This window comes from Oryctolagus cuniculus, chromosome 18 (assembly GCF_051225735.1).
Source record: "Oryctolagus cuniculus isolate XC-2025 breed Fujian yellow rabbit chromosome 18, ASM5122573v1, whole genome shotgun sequence".
In the NCBI taxonomy this organism is placed as follows: domain Eukaryota; kingdom Metazoa; phylum Chordata; class Mammalia; order Lagomorpha; family Leporidae; genus Oryctolagus; species Oryctolagus cuniculus.
In genome coordinates, this window is record NC_142884.1 from 12,570,539 (window position 1) to 12,587,242 (window position 16,704).

General features: G+C 64.1%; 2 protein-coding genes and 1 long non-coding RNA gene across 5 annotated transcripts in view; 1 reads left to right on the forward strand and 2 right to left on the reverse strand.

Annotated features, from left to right (window-relative positions):
* The first annotated feature begins 1,447 nt into the window (after window positions 1-1,447).
* OPA3 (outer mitochondrial membrane lipid metabolism regulator OPA3) overlaps window positions 1,448-16,704 on the forward strand; it is a 31,692-nt gene continuing 16,435 nt past the window's right edge. The window contains exon 1 of one of the 3 annotated variants that reach the window (XM_070062093.2): window positions 1,448-1,726. In XM_070062093.2, the coding sequence (XP_069918194.2) occupies window positions 1,585-1,726 (142 nt within the window). In that variant the 5' untranslated portion in view covers window positions 1,448-1,584. Of the gene's footprint in view, window positions 1,727-2,101; window positions 2,241-16,704 lie in introns of those variants that run through there. The other 2 variants (XM_070062092.2, XM_089320066.1) reach the window with 2 other exon arrangements.
* LOC149120773 (uncharacterized) lies at window positions 6,085-10,493 on the reverse strand. The gene is made up of 3 exons (XM_089320059.1): window positions 10,407-10,493; window positions 9,337-10,283; window positions 6,085-7,956 (listed from the first exon to the last, which is right to left on the reverse strand). Exons 1-3 carry the CDS (start codon window positions 10,491-10,493, stop codon window positions 7,818-7,820), a joined length of 1,173 nt encoding a protein of 390 aa, XP_089176185.1. The 3' UTR covers window positions 6,085-7,817.
* On the reverse strand, window positions 11,753-13,839 carry LOC149120774 (uncharacterized). The gene is made up of 3 exons (XR_016225196.1): window positions 13,710-13,839; window positions 12,457-12,521; window positions 11,753-11,890 (listed from the first exon to the last, which is right to left on the reverse strand). It is a non-coding gene; the product is annotated as an uncharacterized LOC149120774 (long non-coding RNA).

The window sequence follows — 16,704 nt, forward strand, 5'->3', positions numbered from 1 at the left end:
CCCCGTGGGGACTCCCCCGAGAGGGAAAGGAGCCCAGGCGCAGGCCCCCTCCCGGCCCCGTCCCGCCGCTCCCGCCGCACATGAGGTTCCCGGAAGCCCCTCAGGGGAAGGAAGAGGGGGGAGAGGGGCGGAAAGTCTGCACTTAGAGGAAAAGGGGGGTGCGGACGCGGGGCCGGGAGCCTTTTCTTTTCTTTTTTTTTAAATTTTTTGACAGGCAGAGTGGACAGTGAGAGAGAGAGAGAGAGAGAAAGGTCTTCCTTTGCCGTTGGTTCACCCTCCAATGGCCGCCGAGGCCGGCGCACCGCGCTGATCTGAAGGCAGGAGCCAGGTACTTATCCTGGTCTCCCATGGGGTGCAGGGCCCAAGCACCTGGGCCATCCTCCACTGCACTCCCTGGCCACAGCAGAGAGCTGGCCTGGAAGAGGGGCAACCGGGACAGAATCCGGCGCTCCGACAGGATTAGCCTAGTGAGCCGCGGCGCCGGCGCAGGGAGACCCGGTGGAGAATCAGAGGCCCGGGAACCCCCCGGGGGTCTCTGCGCCCCAGCCCCGAGCCAGGACTCAGCCGCTCACCTAACTCTGCCGGCCTCAGCTGCTTCCCTAGACCCTCACGCCTCACGTCCACAGGCGCCCTGGGGAGCAGCTGTTGGGAACCCTGGCTTTCTTCGTCATTGACATACCCGGGGTCACACAAACAGCACGAAGGAGGGTCGCAGGTCCTCCCCCCAAGGCCTGGGACCTCGGCGAAGGACACTCGGGGTGGGGGCCGCGGGTGTCCAGGAAGGCGCGGGGTCCCCCTGCCCCTGCCCCCGCGCCGGCCTGCCTGTCCCTCCGCCCTGCAGACAGCCAAGCTTCTCTCGACCCCTGCCTGACCCTGTTTATACGGCTCGGCTCCCCGCTGGGCAAGGGAGGCCGGCCAACGTGGGACCTGTCCTCGGGGCCAGCTCCCTGGGGAACCTCGCCCCCGGGGGAGGAAGCAGCATGGCGCGGGCCGCCCCCGCAGATCGAGGACCCCTGTGCTCGCCCCCCGCCCCCTCCAGGGCCGGACTGGCCGCCCCCCGGGTTGGGGGACGCCCCGGGGAGGAGCTCGCAATGGCAATGCCAGCACCTGCCCAGGACCCTAGGCTGTGTCCCGAGGGTCCAGGGACGCTCAGTCAGCCGCCTAATCTCACACGGCCTCACTCCCCGTCTGGCAATCGGGAGCCCAAGTCAGCACTAACTTCGAGCCTCCTCTGGGCGGGGAAGCCACCCCACTAGATGACGTCACGCAGGAGCGCGGTGACGTCAGCCAGAGCGGGCGTGGGGCCCCGGCCACGTTCCTGCGAGCAGCCGTTCAACGGCCCCGCCCCCTGGCCGCCGTACTTCCGCAGGGTCATTTGCATATTCAGCGTACGGACGTCGTGGCGTCAGCATCGACGCGACAACGTCAGGGAACGCCCCGGCAGGAGCCCACCCCTCGAGCGTGCGGTCGCACGTACGTACGCACGCACGTACGCACGGCCGCGGGCGGGAGGGGGCGGAGCGGCGAGAAGTGAGACGCCCCGCCCAGTCAGCAAGGTTGCGCGTGCTCCGTGCGACCGCCAAGATGGTGGTGGGCGCGTTCCCCATGGCGAAGCTGTTATACCTGGGCATCCGGCAGGTCAGCAAGCCGCTTGCCAACCGCATTAAGGAGGCCGCCCGCCGAAGCGAGTTCTTCAAGACCTATATCTGCCTCCCTCCGGCTCAGCGTGAGTCTGACCCCAAATCCCTCCAACCTTTCCCTTCTCCCAACCTCTCTCAGGTGGTTGCTTAGGGGATGGACTTCTGTCCACGACCAATGACAGCCCGAACCGGCAAAGTCGTGTAGCCAATAGGGAGGGCTTCTGGGAGAGGGGCATGCGGGTAGCCCAGTAGTGAAGGCGGGCGTGTGGAAGGGGGCGGAGCGGGGCGCCAGCTCGTAAGTAGCCAGTAGAGGAAGACAGCTCGCGGAGACTGACGTCTTCGAGAGCCAATAGTCTGGGAGATAGGAGTAATTTGGGTGGGGCTTACCGGGACTGAGAGGAACGAGGGGCGGGATTGAGAAGAGACCGGTCAGTCTTTAGCCAAGCCATCCTTGGGCGGCTTCGGTTTCTAAAACTCCACCCCGCCCTCAGTTTCCCTCTTGCCCCGGGAGGTGAGAGGTGCTGTGACGCATCCGTTTGGAACGTTGGTGTTCCCCAGGTTTACCCCGGGCCGTAGGCCTGGGTTAAGGGCGCGATGCTGGTGGGTGACCTTTGCGGCCCGGGGGCGTGTCCCGGGGCCCTGGCGAAAAGGGAGTTTGAGCGGACGTTGGTCCTGCACTGCCTCATCCGCCCTCCGTCCGTTCGGGCTGCGGAGGCCTTTGGCTGGACGCGGGCAGCGGCACCCCTGACCTGTCAGTGTCCACCGGAAGTGGTCGGGGTGGGGGGCGGGCCCAAGGTCAAAGGAGCCGGTGTTCCCGGGGCCGTGGGGTCCGGAAGGCTCCCGGGGAGCCCCCTCATCCGCCACTGCGTGTCTGCTCAGGCCTGGGCTGCAGGGGCCGAGCCGGCTCTAGGCTGTGCCTCCAAGGAGCGCCCGGCGCGGTGGGCACAGACCCAGCCCCCCGGCGGACAGAGCCGGACACTGGGCTTGGCGGGGGGCTCCCGGGGGGCTTCCTGGCGGAGGAGGCGAGGGGACAGGGCCGTCCGGAGGTCGGGGGCTCCCGCGTGCGCTCCGGGCGCGGATCCTTGGTCCTCTGGTGCGGACGCTGGAGTGCGGGTTCCGCGTTTCCCACCGCGCGCGCATCGCCGCGCGGCCTCCGGCAGGGGGATGCGCTGTTCCGGCTTACAGGGGGGAGGCCGCGGCCTCGGGGTGGAAGCTGGGTCCGCCGGGCAGGGAGTGGCCTTCCCCGCGCTGCGCCCCGTCCTGGCGCCCGGCCTCGCGCGCCCCGCCACTGTGCGCTGAGCACGCGGTACCCCAGAAATTACGGGGTGCACGCGGGCGAGCTCCAGCAGCGCAGGCATGCCGTGTGTGTTCATGCCTCAGACGTGCGTCCTTGTGAACGGCTGTCGGGCGGAGAGGCTGCCCCGGGAGCCGTGTGTGGCCGTGGGGGGTCAGTAAACGGAGTGAACGGCTAGAACCTGCGGCGTCTCGGAGAACAAAAAATACTGGCTGCTGGAGAAAAGCGAGGGGTGCGGGAGGAGCCCTGGCGGAAGAGCGGGGAGGTGGGGGAGCCAGCGGTGCCCGCGTGGGCACGAGGCGGAGGGTCTCGCCGAGGCGGGGGCGCCTCGTGTTCCGGCTAGGCAGGGGCGCGTGGGGGCCCGGGCGCAGGGCAGGGCCCCAGCTGTAGCCCCGGGGCGACGAGTCGGGGGCAGATTCGGGAGAGGTTTTCTTGCCCCCGCACTTTGTGAAATTTCAACCCCTCAGAGAAGCTGAGAGATGAAGTGGACCCTTCCTCACCCAGGGCATCGGATTCTCACCCTCGGCAGACGTGCTGTTGGCTCTTGTGTGCGCGTGTGTGCACATGTGTGTGTTCACATGTGTATGCGTGTTCGTGTGTGCGCGTGTACACAGTGCATGGATGTGTGGATGCATGTGTGCATGTGTGTTCGTGTGTGTACACGTGTGTCCCGTGTGTGTCTGCGTGTGCGTGTGTGCCTGCACACACGTGTATGTGCACGTGTGCGTATGTGTGTTCATTGTGCATGTGTGTGCGGTTCATGTGTGCATGTGTGTGCGGTTCATGTGTGCGTGTGTGTGGTTCATGTGTGCGTGTGTGTGTCCGCCTGTGTTTGCTCACTCTTCTTTTTTCCAGCCACTTGGCAGGCAGCGTGCGCCTGGGCCTGGCGTTTCAGCCTGTGGTGCCTCAGTGGACAGGGCCTCCCCTGGGGCACATACGGGGGCCCCTGGGAGGCTGCGCGTTGGGTGCGCCCTGTGACACAGCAGGAGACAGTGACGTCAGGTCTGTCATCTGCCCCCTGCGTGGGCCTCCCCGTGAGGAGGAACAGTAAACACCTGGAGATATGAGGCCTGGGGGGCGGGGCGGGGAGCGCGTGATCTTCCAGGAGCTGGTCTTAGCCTGCTGGACCAGGTGGAACATTCTAGCGTCCTCCTGCACCTCGACCGTCCCAGACAGACACCAGCCCCAGGGAGGCCGTTCCTGGGAACAGGGGTGCGTCTGGAGGAGACGCAGGGGGAGCCCCGGCGGGATGACGCTGCAGACTCTCACACCAACCAGGGTCTGAGTCTTGCTTGCCGACCCTGCTCTCTGGCCGTGGTGCTGTCCTTGTGCGAGGCACCGACTCGTGGGGCCGGCTACCCGGCAGCAGCACTCTGAGCTCATCCTCTGGCTGCGCTCACGATGGCCGCGTGGCCTGAGCGCCTCTCTCGGGGGGCTGTGCCCGTTGGTTGTCGCTTGTCCTGCTCACAGGGACCCCTTGTTCCCAGTGCTGACTGTGGAAGACGCCTGCCTTTCCCTCCTGGACACGGATATCCAGCACATGTGTTGGGAAGGCGGAGTGGGCAGGCCTGGGGCCGCTGGACAGAGCCCAGCAGGAGACCGCTCCCCGGGGGCTACCCTGGGGCCGTGGTGGGGGCAGCACTGAGGATGCGCTCTGGTGGGGCCAAAGCTCTCCTGGGCGAGGCGGTGGGGGGGGGGGGCCAGGCAGGCGGGGGCCGCTCCTGCGCTCACTGTGCCGCGCCGGGAGCTGCGGGCTGTCCGCCTGCTCTAGCTCCGCACGCACGCTGGGCAGTCATGTGTCCCGAAGACACCACATCCTAATGGCAGGAACCTGGGGACCCTCAGTGTCCCTGGCAGCCGTGTGAGTCGGTCAGGGGTTGGGCAGCAGTTAAGGTGGACGGCAAGTCCTGTTAGAGTGCGGGGTTCAGGTCCAGTTCCAGCCCCCGGGAGGCAGCAGGGAGGGCTCGGGTGCTCGGGCCCCTGGCCAGGTAAGGAAACAGGTTCTCACTGGAGCTGGATCAGAGCATGTCTGGGGTGTTGCAGAGAGACTGTGAGGGCTGCCCGGGCGGGACCCGGAGGGGCCGGAGTCCGTGCCGCCCTCTGCCGCTTTGGGTTTGCACTGGGGCTGCTGTGAGCCCGGCAGGGCCCTGCGCGCTGAGCCTTCGTGTGAGGCCGGGAGTGGAGCTCAGCCCTGCGGAGCCCAGAGCACGCGCATCCGGTCGTCGGTGGTCCGTGCTGGGCGAGCTGCGCCGAGAACCTCCCCTGAGCGGCCGTGTGCGTCACTGGCCAAGGCCACGCTGCTTCCGGTGCCCTGCCCCCAGGTCCCTGCTCTGCCGTTTGCCCAGGGCGTGGCCGTCCCCTGTGTGCCTGGCTGCCTTCCTGGGTACCGGACGCGCTCACCTGCGGGCCTCACGCCCAGAAACCCTGGGCACAGGCCTGCAGCCTTCAGCTTCAGTCAGCAGCGGGCAGGGGCCTGGAGGGGCAGCCGTGCAGCGAGGCCCCCGCCTCCCCCCCCCCCAGCAGTTACAGCGACCTTGGGGTGCACGACTGTGCCTGCCAGGAGGGAGGGGGTGGGGGCACTGAACAGTGGGGCCCCTGTGCTCCGGGGACAGACGCAGCTCCACAGGGCCTGGGGGAAGCCGGGCTGGAGCCCACCTGCCTTCAAACCCGGGCCTTGGCCAAGGTGCGTGGTGCCTAGAGAAAGTTCGCTGGGGAAGGCCACAGCCCCGGCTGTAGGCGGAGCCTCGGGAATCCGCGAATCCTTCCGAGTGACCGTGGGGGTGTGGGTTCTGATCAGACTCTGACCTGGATGTGTCCAGCTGAGAGTGACCCGGGTCTGCCCCGCCCTGAGTGCCTGGCAGGGACCAACACGAGTCCCCCCAGGGGAGCCCTCTCTGTCTGGCCCGGGCAGGACCTTCCCGGAGCTCGGCGCTGTGGGCTCCCTGTGCAGTGTGGGCACACGGGAAGCAGCCCCCCCGCGAGAGGCTGCAGGAGCAGAGCGTCAGGTGTGGGTCCACATCCCGACCACACTGAAGGATGAGGAGCGGCGGGAAAACCCAAGAAAAGGGGTGGGCCGGCGCCACGGCTCACTAGGCTAATCCTCCGCCTAGCGGCGCCGGCACACCAGGTTCTAGTCCCGCTCGGGGCGCCAGATTCTGTCCCGGTTGCCCCTCTTCCAGGCCAGCTCTCTGCTGTGGCCAGGGAGTGCAGTGGAGGATGGCCCAAGTGCTTGGGCCCTGCACCCACATGGGAGACCAGGAGAAGCACCTGGCTCCTGCCTTCGGATCAGTGCGGTGCGCCGGCCGCGGTGGCCATTGGAGGGTGAACCAACGGCAAAGGAAGACCTCTCTCTCTGTCTCTCTCACTGTCCACTCTGCCTGTCAAAAAAAAAAAAAAAAAAAAAAAAAAAAGAAAAGAAAAGAAAAGGGTGGGCGCTGGGGACAGCCGCGTGCACGCCCCAGCGCCCTGGATCGAGTCCCGCCACCGCTTCCAACCCGGCTTCCTGCGCGCGCGCTCTGCAAGGCCTAAGGCGATGCCTCAAGTTCTTGGGGCCCTGCTGGAGCTCGTTGGCTGCTGGCTTGGGCCTGGCCCAGCCCTGGCTGTTGTGGGCATTTGGAAAATAAATCGGCGGATGGAAGATCTCCCTCCCCCTCTCCTCCCTCTCCTCCCTCTCCTCCCTCTCCTCCCTCTCCTCCCTCTCCCCCCTCTCCCTCCCTCTCCCTCCCCCCCTCCCCCTCTCCTTCCCTCTCTGCTGTCAAATAACATTTTTTTAAAATAAATTGAACAATTGCCAGAGGTTGGGAGAAGAGCCCAGTAGAACTCGCAGCGGCACCGGCCACCACGGTTGAGGTTGAAGCCTGTGGCCCGGCTGCCGAGGGCACCGGCTCTTCTCACGCCAGCGCTGGCGCCGTGGCTGCTGCTCCGGCGACCTGGGGAAGGGCCGGAAGTGTGTTTCTGACAGCCCACAGATCATGTCCCTGGAGCCGCTTTATAACGTCCGGTGGGGCTCGTCAGCCAGGCTGCGTGACAGCCAGGCTGCCGCCACCTCCACACCCCACCTTATCACGGTCCCCAGTCAGGAAGCGCCTCTGACCCCTCCCTCCGCATCTGCCTGCGTGTGTGTGTGTACGTGTGTGTACGCGTACGCACGCGTGCCCTCGTTAGCGGTCCCGTACCGTGTTGCCTCGTGCGTGATGTCTGTGCAGTGTGTGCATGTAAAACCACGCGCGGGGTGGGGGTTTGGCTCAGCAGTTGGGACGCTGCCTGTCGGAGCCTGGGCCCTGAGCAGCTTGCCGCCGAGGTGCCCGGGAGGCGGCAGGTGAGGGCTCCTGGCTCCCGGCTTCGCTGTAGCTCAGCGCTGGGGAGTGAACCAGCGGAAGGAAGATCTCTCTGTCTCTGCTGTCTGCCTTTCAGATAAAATCAAAATACATAAAAATTTAATTACGCAAAATTAGAAGGGATGAAATTAACAGTACGTTTAAAATGGTTTTTTTTTCTTTGATTTGTTTTCACTGAAATGTTTTCCCATACAGACTTGCATGTGTTGGAAATCCTTGGCGTGACCTCTGTGTTGGGGTTTGCTTGTTTGCTCCTTGTTAAGCCCTCAGTGCTAATTTCCCTGCGGGAGCCTGTAAGAAGCCCCTGCGTGAGGCAGGTGGATTTGCAATCTAAGAGCTGCACGCAGTTCTCCACGTGGACAGCAGAGGGCGCCCGAGTCAGTGCTTCTGCGCTGGGTCCCGCACCCTAGGGACGGCACCTGGGGCCGCCTCGGCCGTCGACCGTTGACCCCGGATAGCTCTGTGTCGGTTTGTGCTCATCTGTAATTGTTTGAGCACACAGCCAATAAATCATAAGCCTTAAGTGGGCACTTACTTTCGGCTTTGTCAGCCCCCTGAGGAAGGCAGCTCCGTGGCAGGTGGCTCAGGGGTGCCCGCGGGGGCTTCTCTGTGTCGCTGCCATCTTCGTGTCCCAGCAGTTCTGGCCTCGAGGGGTGTTGAGCCTTTGTTGGAGGCTTGGAAAAGTCTGTGGGAACGTGGAATTGAGTAGTGAGTTACTGGGGCCAGTGCCGCGGCGCCACGGTCGAAGCCTCTGCTTTCACAGTGGGGTTTCCGTGGGCTTCTTGTGAACACCCAGCTGTGCCTGGTTTTCTTCTTTCTCTTTCTTTCACACCCTAATACACTGATCTTTTAATTCCATTCTGAAGGACCCTCGTCTTGCAAAGGGAGGGAGCGTGGGCCGGGGGGGGCGGGGGGGTGAGAGGATTCCTCAGGGGCAAGCTGCGGCCGGAGGCCCAGGACACCACCCTCGCTGCCAGCTTCCCTGGGCTGGGCGCCGCCACCCTGGATGGCGGGGAGCTCGGGCGGGGGGTGGGCTCCACGGAGTGCCAGGGCCGCAGCTTCCGTCTCCAGCTGTGTGTGTCCTGGCCACAGCCCTCACAGATGAGGGGGACCGCTCTGCATGGCTGGCGATGAGCGGGGCTGCGTCCGGTTTGCATCCGCAATGGCAGTGCTGTGCGGCTCCACCCCAGCCCCCGCCCCCGGACACCTCTGTCCCGCGCAGTCCTAGGATGAGCCCCCGACGTCTCCCTGCGCCCGGGCAGCCGAGCCGGGTCCCCCCGCCCCCGGACACCTCTGTCCCCCACAGTCCTAGGATGAGCCCCCGACATCTCCCTGTGCCCGGGCAGACGAGCCGGGTCCCCCCGCCCCCGGACACCTCTGTCCCGCGCAGTCCTAGGATGAGCCCCCGACATCTCCCTGCACCCGGGCAGCCGAGCCGGGTCCCCCCGCCCCCGGACACCTCTGTCCCGCGCAGTCCTAGGATGAGCCCCGTCCCTGCAGGCTGGAGATGACAGGGCCCCATTTGCAGGATTTTTTTTTTGTGTTTGCTTTTAATATTTGTCTGTTTGAAAGAGTTACAGAGAGAGGTGAGGAAAGAGACAGAGCCCCATTTACTGGTTCCCTCCCCAAGTGGCTGCACCGGCTGAAGCCAGGTGCCAGGAACTCCATCTGGTCTCCCGTGTGGCTGGCAGGGGTCTAAGCTCTTAGGCCATCCTCTGCTGTTTCCCCAGACCATTAGCCGGGTGCTGGGCCGGAAGTGGAGCAGCCGGGACTCGAACCGTTGCCTATATGGGTGCCGGCGCTGCAGGCTGTGCCGGGGCAGCCCCAGAGCTGGTTCCGAACCCTGTCACATAGCAAACCAGACCTTGTCCCAGGCCCACCGACGCGAGAGCGTCCTGCGCTCCCAGCCTCTCTCTGGGTTGCTTCCCCTGACCTCATAACCCCCCAAGTCCTCCCCGCTCCTGCCCTCCACAGGGTGGGTTGGTCCCTGTGGCTGGGCAGGGAGAAGTGGGGTCCCTGTCTGGGTGTGGCCGGGCGCCAGGCACTGGGAGCTGTGCAGTATGACCTGTCAGCAGATTGGTGCTTGCGCTGGCTCTGTGCCAGGAGAGAGGCTGAGCCGGCAGTCCCAGGGCAGACAAAACCCCTGTTCTCCTGGCGCTCACAGGAACGGGCACCTGCCAGGGCCCTGGGCACGGGGCGGCGCCCTTCCCCAGAGTTCCCGCCTGCTTCCCAGTGGCCCGCTGGGCCCACGTCCCCACCCCTGAGCCAATCACTGTGTCCCAGGGAACACACAGCCCATCGCTGCTCTGATTGGCCAGGTAGAGGGGCGGGGTTAGCCCCTCCTGAAGCCGGGACAGCAGAGGCAGGGAGAGGGGTCTCCCCAGGACGCCTCCCCTGTGCTGGCTGGCACGGGAGGCCGGGGGTGGGGGAGCGCTGAGCCGAGCGGGCGGCATCCAGGGCCGGCACGGGGCCGGGAGCACCGGGAGCCCTGTCGAGGCCGGATGCCGGTCTGGTGACGGAGAGGCAACCTGCATTTCCCGAGCTTCCGTGTCTCCACGGGAACTCGATCGTGGCCGTCTTATTAGGGGGCTTGTGACTGTCCCGGTCTGTGAGCGAGGAGGCAGCCGACAGAGAAGGTCCCTGGGGCGACCCTGGGGAGGCGAGTCCCCCCGGCTCCCAGGCTCGTCCTCGGCCGGCACGTTCTCTGACACAGGCGCCGTGCAGTGTAACACAGCCAGGGCCCGGCGCTGTGGCACAGCAGGTTGAGGTCCCGCTCAGCGTCCCGCGTGGGCCCGGCTGGTGGCCCGGCTGCCCCACTTCCGATCCAGCTCCCTGGGAAGGCAGCAGAGGACGGCCCAAGTGCTTGGGCCCCTGCACTAACCTGGGAGACGAGGATGGAGCTGCCGGCTCCTGGCTTAGCCTGGCGCAGCCCTGGCCATTGCAGGCTTTCGGGAGTGAATCCGCAGATGGCAGCTCTCGCTCTCTCTCTCGCTGTCTCCTATGTAACTCTGCCTTTCAAAGAAGTAAAATAAACCCTGCCGAAAAAATGAAGTGTGCAGCTGAGTGACCTGGTAAACACATGTGCTGTGTCCCCAGCTTCGGAGACGTCTCCATCCGCCCGTCGCCCGGCCTGACTGGCTCCTGCCGAGCGGTGCTGCCCCTGGTTAGACGTCGTCTAGGCGGATCCTGTGGGTGGGCTTCGTCTCGCTTTGTGCACATCATGCTGTTGAGGAGTGTGTTGCTGCTTGTCTCAGTCGTTCTTTTCCCTTGATTTACTTATTTATTAAGATTTATTTATTTGAAAGGCAGAAATATCAAGAGAGGAGAGAGAGAGCTTCCATCCAGTGGCTCATTCCCCAAATGGTTGCAACGACTGGAGCTGGGCCTGCAACTGCAGCGTAGCGGGTAAAGCCGCCGCCTGCAGTGCCGGCATCCCACATGGGCACTGGTCTGAGCCCCGGATGCTGGCACTGCAGGCGGCAGCTTTACCCACTATGCCACAGTGCCGCTCCCTCCTCCCCCACCCTAGCTGCCCCACTTCTGATCTAGCTCTCTGCTGTGGCCTGGGAAAGCAGTAGAAGATGGCCCAAGTCCTTGGGCCCCTGCACCCACATGGGAGACCCGGAGGAAGCTCCTGGCTCCTGGCTTCGGATCAGCTCAGGCCTCAGCGCTGGCTGTTGTGGCCATCAGGGGAGTGAACCAGCAGCTGGAAGACCTCGCTCACTCTCTCTCTCTCTCTCTCTCTCTGCCTTTCTATAACTCTGCTTTTCAAATAAATAATCTTAAAAAAAAAAAAAAAGGTGGAACAGCTGAGACTCAAACTGGTGCCTGTGTGGGATGCCAGCGCCACCGGCGGCAACTTTACCCGCCGTGCCACAGCGCCAGCCCCGCTTTTCCCGTTTTTATTTTGTGTGCTTTTCTTTGATTCCAGTCCGTGAATAAATCACATTTTATTTAATCACTCTGCTAATGATGGACATCTGCCTAGTTTTCCAGTGTGTTTTGTCTTAAAGATTTCTTTCTGTAATTACTTGAAAGGCAGAGTTGCAGAGAGGGCAACGCCCACACAGACCGTGCAGCTCCATCCGGGTCTCCCGTGGGGGCGGCAGGGGCCCAGGGACGTGGACCGTCTTCAGCTGCCTTTCCAGCCACATCAGCGGAGTTGAATCAGAGTGGAGCAGCCGGGGCCGGACCCAGCGCTTACTTGGGTGCCGGCGTCACAGGCGGAGGCGTAGCCCACTACGCCGGGACGCTGGCCCCAGTTTCCAGGATTTTTATTCTTACAAGGAAATGCTGTGAATCTGCTCCCACTGCCGTTTTTTATTTTTATTTATTTTTTTTTTTAAGGATTTGTTTACTTATCTGTAAGGCAGAATTAGAGAGAGGTCTTCCATCTGCGGGTTCACTCCCCAAATGACCACAACAGCTGGAACTGGGCCAGACCACAGCCGGGAGCCTGACCCTCCCTCCAGGTCTCCCGCGTGGGTGCCAGGGGTCGAACACTTGGGCCGTCTTCTCCTTTCCTGGGTGCAGCCGCCGGGGGCTTGAGCCTGTGGTCTCATGGGAAGCCGTCGTCGTAGGGGCTCTTCGACCTGCCGTGCCACAATGTCCACCATCTCCTTTAAAAAAAAAAATTGCTCTTTTCTATTTGCTTGAAAGGCGGAGGGAGCCACTATCTGTTGATTCAGTCCCTGCATATCCACAGTGGCCATGGCTGGGCTGGAGCCAAAGCCAGGAACTGGGACCTCCGTCCAGGTCTTGAGTACGTGAGCCGCCACCCGCGCCTCCCAGGGTGTGCCTTAGGAGGAATACAGAATCGGAAGCCCGGACAGCCAGGCTGGCCAGGCTGCAGCCAGGAGCCTGGAACTCCGTCTGCGCCTCCCCTGTGGGTGGCAGGGAACCCGTCGCTTGCACCATCATCTGCTGCTCTCCCAGGCATTTTATCACGGAGTTGGATCAGCCGTGGCGCAGCCGGGACTTGAACCAGCACTCCCGTATGGGATGCCGGCCTCACGAGGCGCGGCTTAACCCTCTGCACGCAGCACCAGCCCCTGCCCTGTTCTGTTTTACTCTCTTTATTCTGTTTCTTGTCCGTGGCTGTCCTGAGGTTTAGCTGACGTGTGCACAGGTGTAAAGGGGGCAGTTTGGCAAGTTTGAGGCCGCGGCCCCCAGGGAAGGAACTCACCTGTCCCCCAAGTCCTCGCTCCTCGCCGACGCCCTGCGGGTTCCGCGTGCTTTCTAGAATTTTGTCTGAACGGACATAAAAGTTTGTTTCGAGTTGTTTTCTTTAAAGAAGTGCTGGTCCTGGTGCCTCAGGTGGGTCCTGTGGCTCCCGCCCACAGACCTGCGGCTGTGTGGACCCTCAGGGGCTGCGTACCCCTCTCCCCTCAGAGGAGCCGGCCTTCCACCCGCTCACCCTGCCCCCTCCCAGACTCAGGTGCAGGCGGCAAGGCTGTTCCCGGAGAACAGACGGTCACAGCCCTGGCTGGCCGGGGCTGGTACTGCAAGCTCTGGGCAGGGCGGGCGGGGAAGGGGGGTGGACGCTGACCAGCCTGGGGGCAGGGGCAGGGCCTCGCCGAGGGAGGGAGCGTGTGGGTTAGCAAGGTGTCCTCAGCGCTGACGTCACCGAGCACGCCGCTGGTCCCTTGCTTGGTCACTTGAAGGGTGGGCTTTGCCCTGGGGTCTCACCCAGGAGAGTACTTTGAGCTACTTCTCATTTCTGAATCGTTATTTACCTGTTGGGGGGCGGGGAGAGTGAGCTCACACCTGCTGGCTCACTCCCCAAATGGAGTGGCCGGCCCGGGGCCAGGCAGTCAGTCCCGGTGTCCCGTGTGTGTGTGTGTCCCGTGTGTGTGTGTGTGTGTGTGTGTGTGTGTGTGGTTGCTCGTAGCCCACGTACAGGGAGTGCGAGGGCCTGACTGAGAGTCAGAGCCTTGGGTGACGTCTGATAGGGAGAAGGAAGCCGCGCCGTCTCCGCCCACTTTCTGCTCCCACAGGCGGCGGGCAGTGGTCTGCACACACCCCCCACGCCCTGTGCTTGTGAGTAAGGGACCTGCCGTCCTCCGGATCCCCTTCCGTCCACGTCCTGGGGAGGGCGGGCCTGGTGCTTGACTGCCCGCCCCGCATGGAGAAACTCCGCCTTCCCAGCAGCCCAGCCCCTCCCCGGCAGGTGTGCAGGCCACGCCCTCCGGCCTGGGCTGCTCCGGCTGCTTCAGCCCTGACTCCAGGTGCCCCCGAGGGGCCTCGCCCGCCCGCATTCCACAGGGAAGCAGCAGGAGTGGGCAGGCCCCCCATGGGGGGGGCGCCGTGCCCGTCCCCTGAGGGGAGGGTGAGGGTGCAGACACCGCAGATCTTGCCAGAGGGAAGGGCCCCTGGCGCAGCGCCCTGTGGCCGGTGCTTGAGTGTCGCTGCTGGGGGCTGGCGCCGGCGTGTGCTCACCTGGGCGGGCTGACGCCGGGAGCTCGGCCGAGAGCGATCGCGCCAGAAGTTTGGGTCACGAGGGGCTGAGTTGTCCCAGGAAGTAGATGTGACAACAGGGCTTCGGGCAGTGGTCTCTTGGGAGCTGCCAGCCCCTGAAGCTGAGGGGAGGGGTCTGTGGGGACGGGGAGGGGCAGCCTGAGGGAGGGGCCTGGCACCGCCTGTTGTTGAGGGGACAGATGGCACAGAAGGCATAAAGCCACCTCGGTGACCAGACGCGGGGCTGGGGCACTGCACTGACACTGGCGTGGTCAGAGCCGGGTCGGGGCCCCAGGGAGGGACCTGCTGGTCAAGGAAGGCTTCCTGGAGGGGGCACCAGGGTCGGGACACCTGCTGTGGGGCGGGGGTGGGCAGTGAGCAGGCTGAGAAGTGTCCTGCCTGGCCCAGGGCCGAGCTCTGGAATGGAATTCCAGGCCGGAAGCAGCGGCTGGCGCACACTTGTGAGCCGAGCGGTTTCATTCTCTGCCCGCCAGCTGGGTGCTTCTCACCGCCGTGCTAGTGAGGCTCAGCCCAGCCAGCCAGGAAGTGACAGAGCCCAGATCCGCGTGCAGATCTGTGACTCAGCCCTGGCTGCCATTGGCGGGGCCTGGCCCTGGGCTGGGAGGCCGGCTGAGGTCGCCTGCAGACTCCAGCGCTGCTGTCATGGCGGGGGGAGGATCCGAGGGTCCCCACCCCGACCCCACTGCTACGTGGCCCGGCCCGGCCCGGCCCGTGTGGCTTCTCAGGTGCACAGGTGGCGGCGTGTGGCCAAGGTGGCACCGGGAACACCAGCGGAGGGGCCGCAGGGCAGGTGGCGGCCCCGGCAGGAGTGACACTTGGCTTGCGGTTAAGCCCTCAGCCCCAGGCAGAAGCGGCTTGAGGTCCGCAGAGGCCGAGTGGACGTCAGGCAGGAAGACCTGAAGTCAGGACAGGCGGGAGTCGTCGCAGAGTGGACACTCAGGATAGCGTTCACGCAGGGGCTGGGAGGAAGCCTGGAGGCACTGCGCGCCTGCCCAGCGCCGTGGGAGCCGGGGGGTCAGGACGCTGGTCTCCAGGCTTAGAGGGACTGGGGCAGTTTGCCAGAGGCCTGGCAGCAGGTGGGACCCTGCCTAACCGCCAGGCCTGTGTTTCCGAAGTCAGCTGACCCAGAACAGCGGTGCTGTGGGAGCCCTGAGAGTCCCTGTGACCCTGCCTGGGGGAGTCCGGGGAGGCTTCCTGGGGGAAGAGGCGGTCCTCCCGGTCCTCCCGAGTTCTGAAAGAGGCCCTGGGGCCGGGCGGGGAAAGAGGAGGCTGGACATGGAAGGGCCGGCCCTTGCGAAGCTCTGGGTCCCTGGGAGAGGCAGACGTGTCACCCGCGGTGCCCGTTAGGGCTGGGAAGTGGAGCCCCGGGGCTGCTGAAGAGCAGGACCCCACGCTGTGCCCTGGAGGGGGAGTGGGCACCGACGGGCAGGGGCACAGGCTGCCGTCAGAGGCGGGCGAGGTGTGGGAGGGCCTCCCTTTCAATAACGAGGTCGTCCAGGACGACTTGGCTAGCGAATCTAACAACTCAGAGGACACGGACAGTCCCACGGAAAACAGTATCCACGTAAGAAGGCCATAAAAACCTGCGTGGTCTCGTATCCGTGGAGACAGGGAGTCGTAAACAAAGCTGCAGGCCTGGACGGCTTCGCGGAAGAAGCGACACTGGTGCCCACGCCACCTTAACCCGCAGCCAGGGCGGGAGCAGTGGCTCCTCCCCGGCGCCCGGCACCAGCCCTGCACGGGGCATCACAAGGGAGGGAGATTCTGGGGCCGGGTCAGACGTCCGCGGCGAGAGCCGTGTGCTGTGCTGGTGGGTGGGACTTACCCCAAGCCTGCAGGGTGGTCTGGCTGGTGAAGTCGGTGCAGCCCACTGGAGGAGCAGCCTGAAGGACAAAGCCGCGCTGCCCCGGGGGAGCCACCGATGGCGTTCAGCGCGTGCCCGTGGTGCCAGAGGAGAGAGGGACTCTTGGCCCACAGCTTGCTTGTACCGAAAGCTGAGGGGAGCGCGCGCCCCAGTGTTGGGAATGAGCCAGGGTCGCCTTCCACCGCCTCCACCCGCCAGCTCCCTACTGGAGGCTGAGGCCATGTAACCAGGCAGAAATGAGACGCAAGACTGCGTGTTGACTGATGACGTCACTGCGCCCATCGCAAGCCGAGTCCAGGAAGGCATTGACATTCACGAGGCTCCCAGTGACCTTGCTGGATACTGATCAGTGCACAGAAGTCAACTGTATTTATATGCTGTCAGCAAACAACTGGAAACGTTTACAACAGTATCAGCACCCCGCCGAGGTCTAGGAATAAGCCTGATGGAAACTGTGAGAGGTCTACCCTCAAACCACAAATGCTGGGGAGGGCACTGCAGGAGGCCCGTGTACCTTGGTCCGATTGTTGGGCCTGGAGGTGTTAGGTTATTAAAGGTCTCCAAATCAAACTACGGAGCCAGGGCCCTGGGAGACGGCCGAAGATGAGCGTGTGTCTGGACACAGCACACCAAGTGTCTGGAACTCGGCTCCCGGACGCTCACGTGTGTTCCTCCTACTGGGTCTGCCGCGCGCGGCCCCAGGCCTCCCGGCTGCGCGCTCGGTCCACTCTGCTGGGAGCTGATTCCAGGCGTGGACATGCTCAGTGTGCCGTGTCTGTTTTTAAAAAGCTTATGGATTGCTTTATTTGAAAGGCTGAGAGAGAGAGAGAGAGAGATCGATTGATCGATCGATCGGCTCACTCCCCAAATGCCTGCAAGAGCCAGGGCTGGGTCAGGCCAAAGCCAGGAGCGGGAGCTCCGTCTGGGTCTCCCTCGTGCACTGGTCTGGCACCTGCTGCCTCCGGGTGCACACCGGCAGGAAGCTGGGTTGGGAGTGGAGGCGAGACCGGCTCCAGGCACTCTGCCCTTTCCTCATTGCCTTAGCAAAATGCCGGAGACTGATTTGTATTGAACGGAAATTTATTTAGCTCA

Coding starts and splice junctions, on each gene's coding strand:
- LOC149120773 (XM_089320059.1), bottom strand. CDS start 10,493: ATGATGTGCACAAAGCGAGACGAAGCCCACCCACAGGATCCGCCTAGA. Junction 10,284..10,406: donor GCACCGCTCGGCAGGAGCCA/GTCAGGCCGGGC, acceptor CTTCTTTGAAAG/GCAGAGTTACATAGGAGACA. Junction 7,957..9,336: donor AAGCACCAATCTGCTGACAG/GTCATACTGCAC, acceptor ACGTTCCCACAG/ACTTTTCCAAGCCTCCAACA.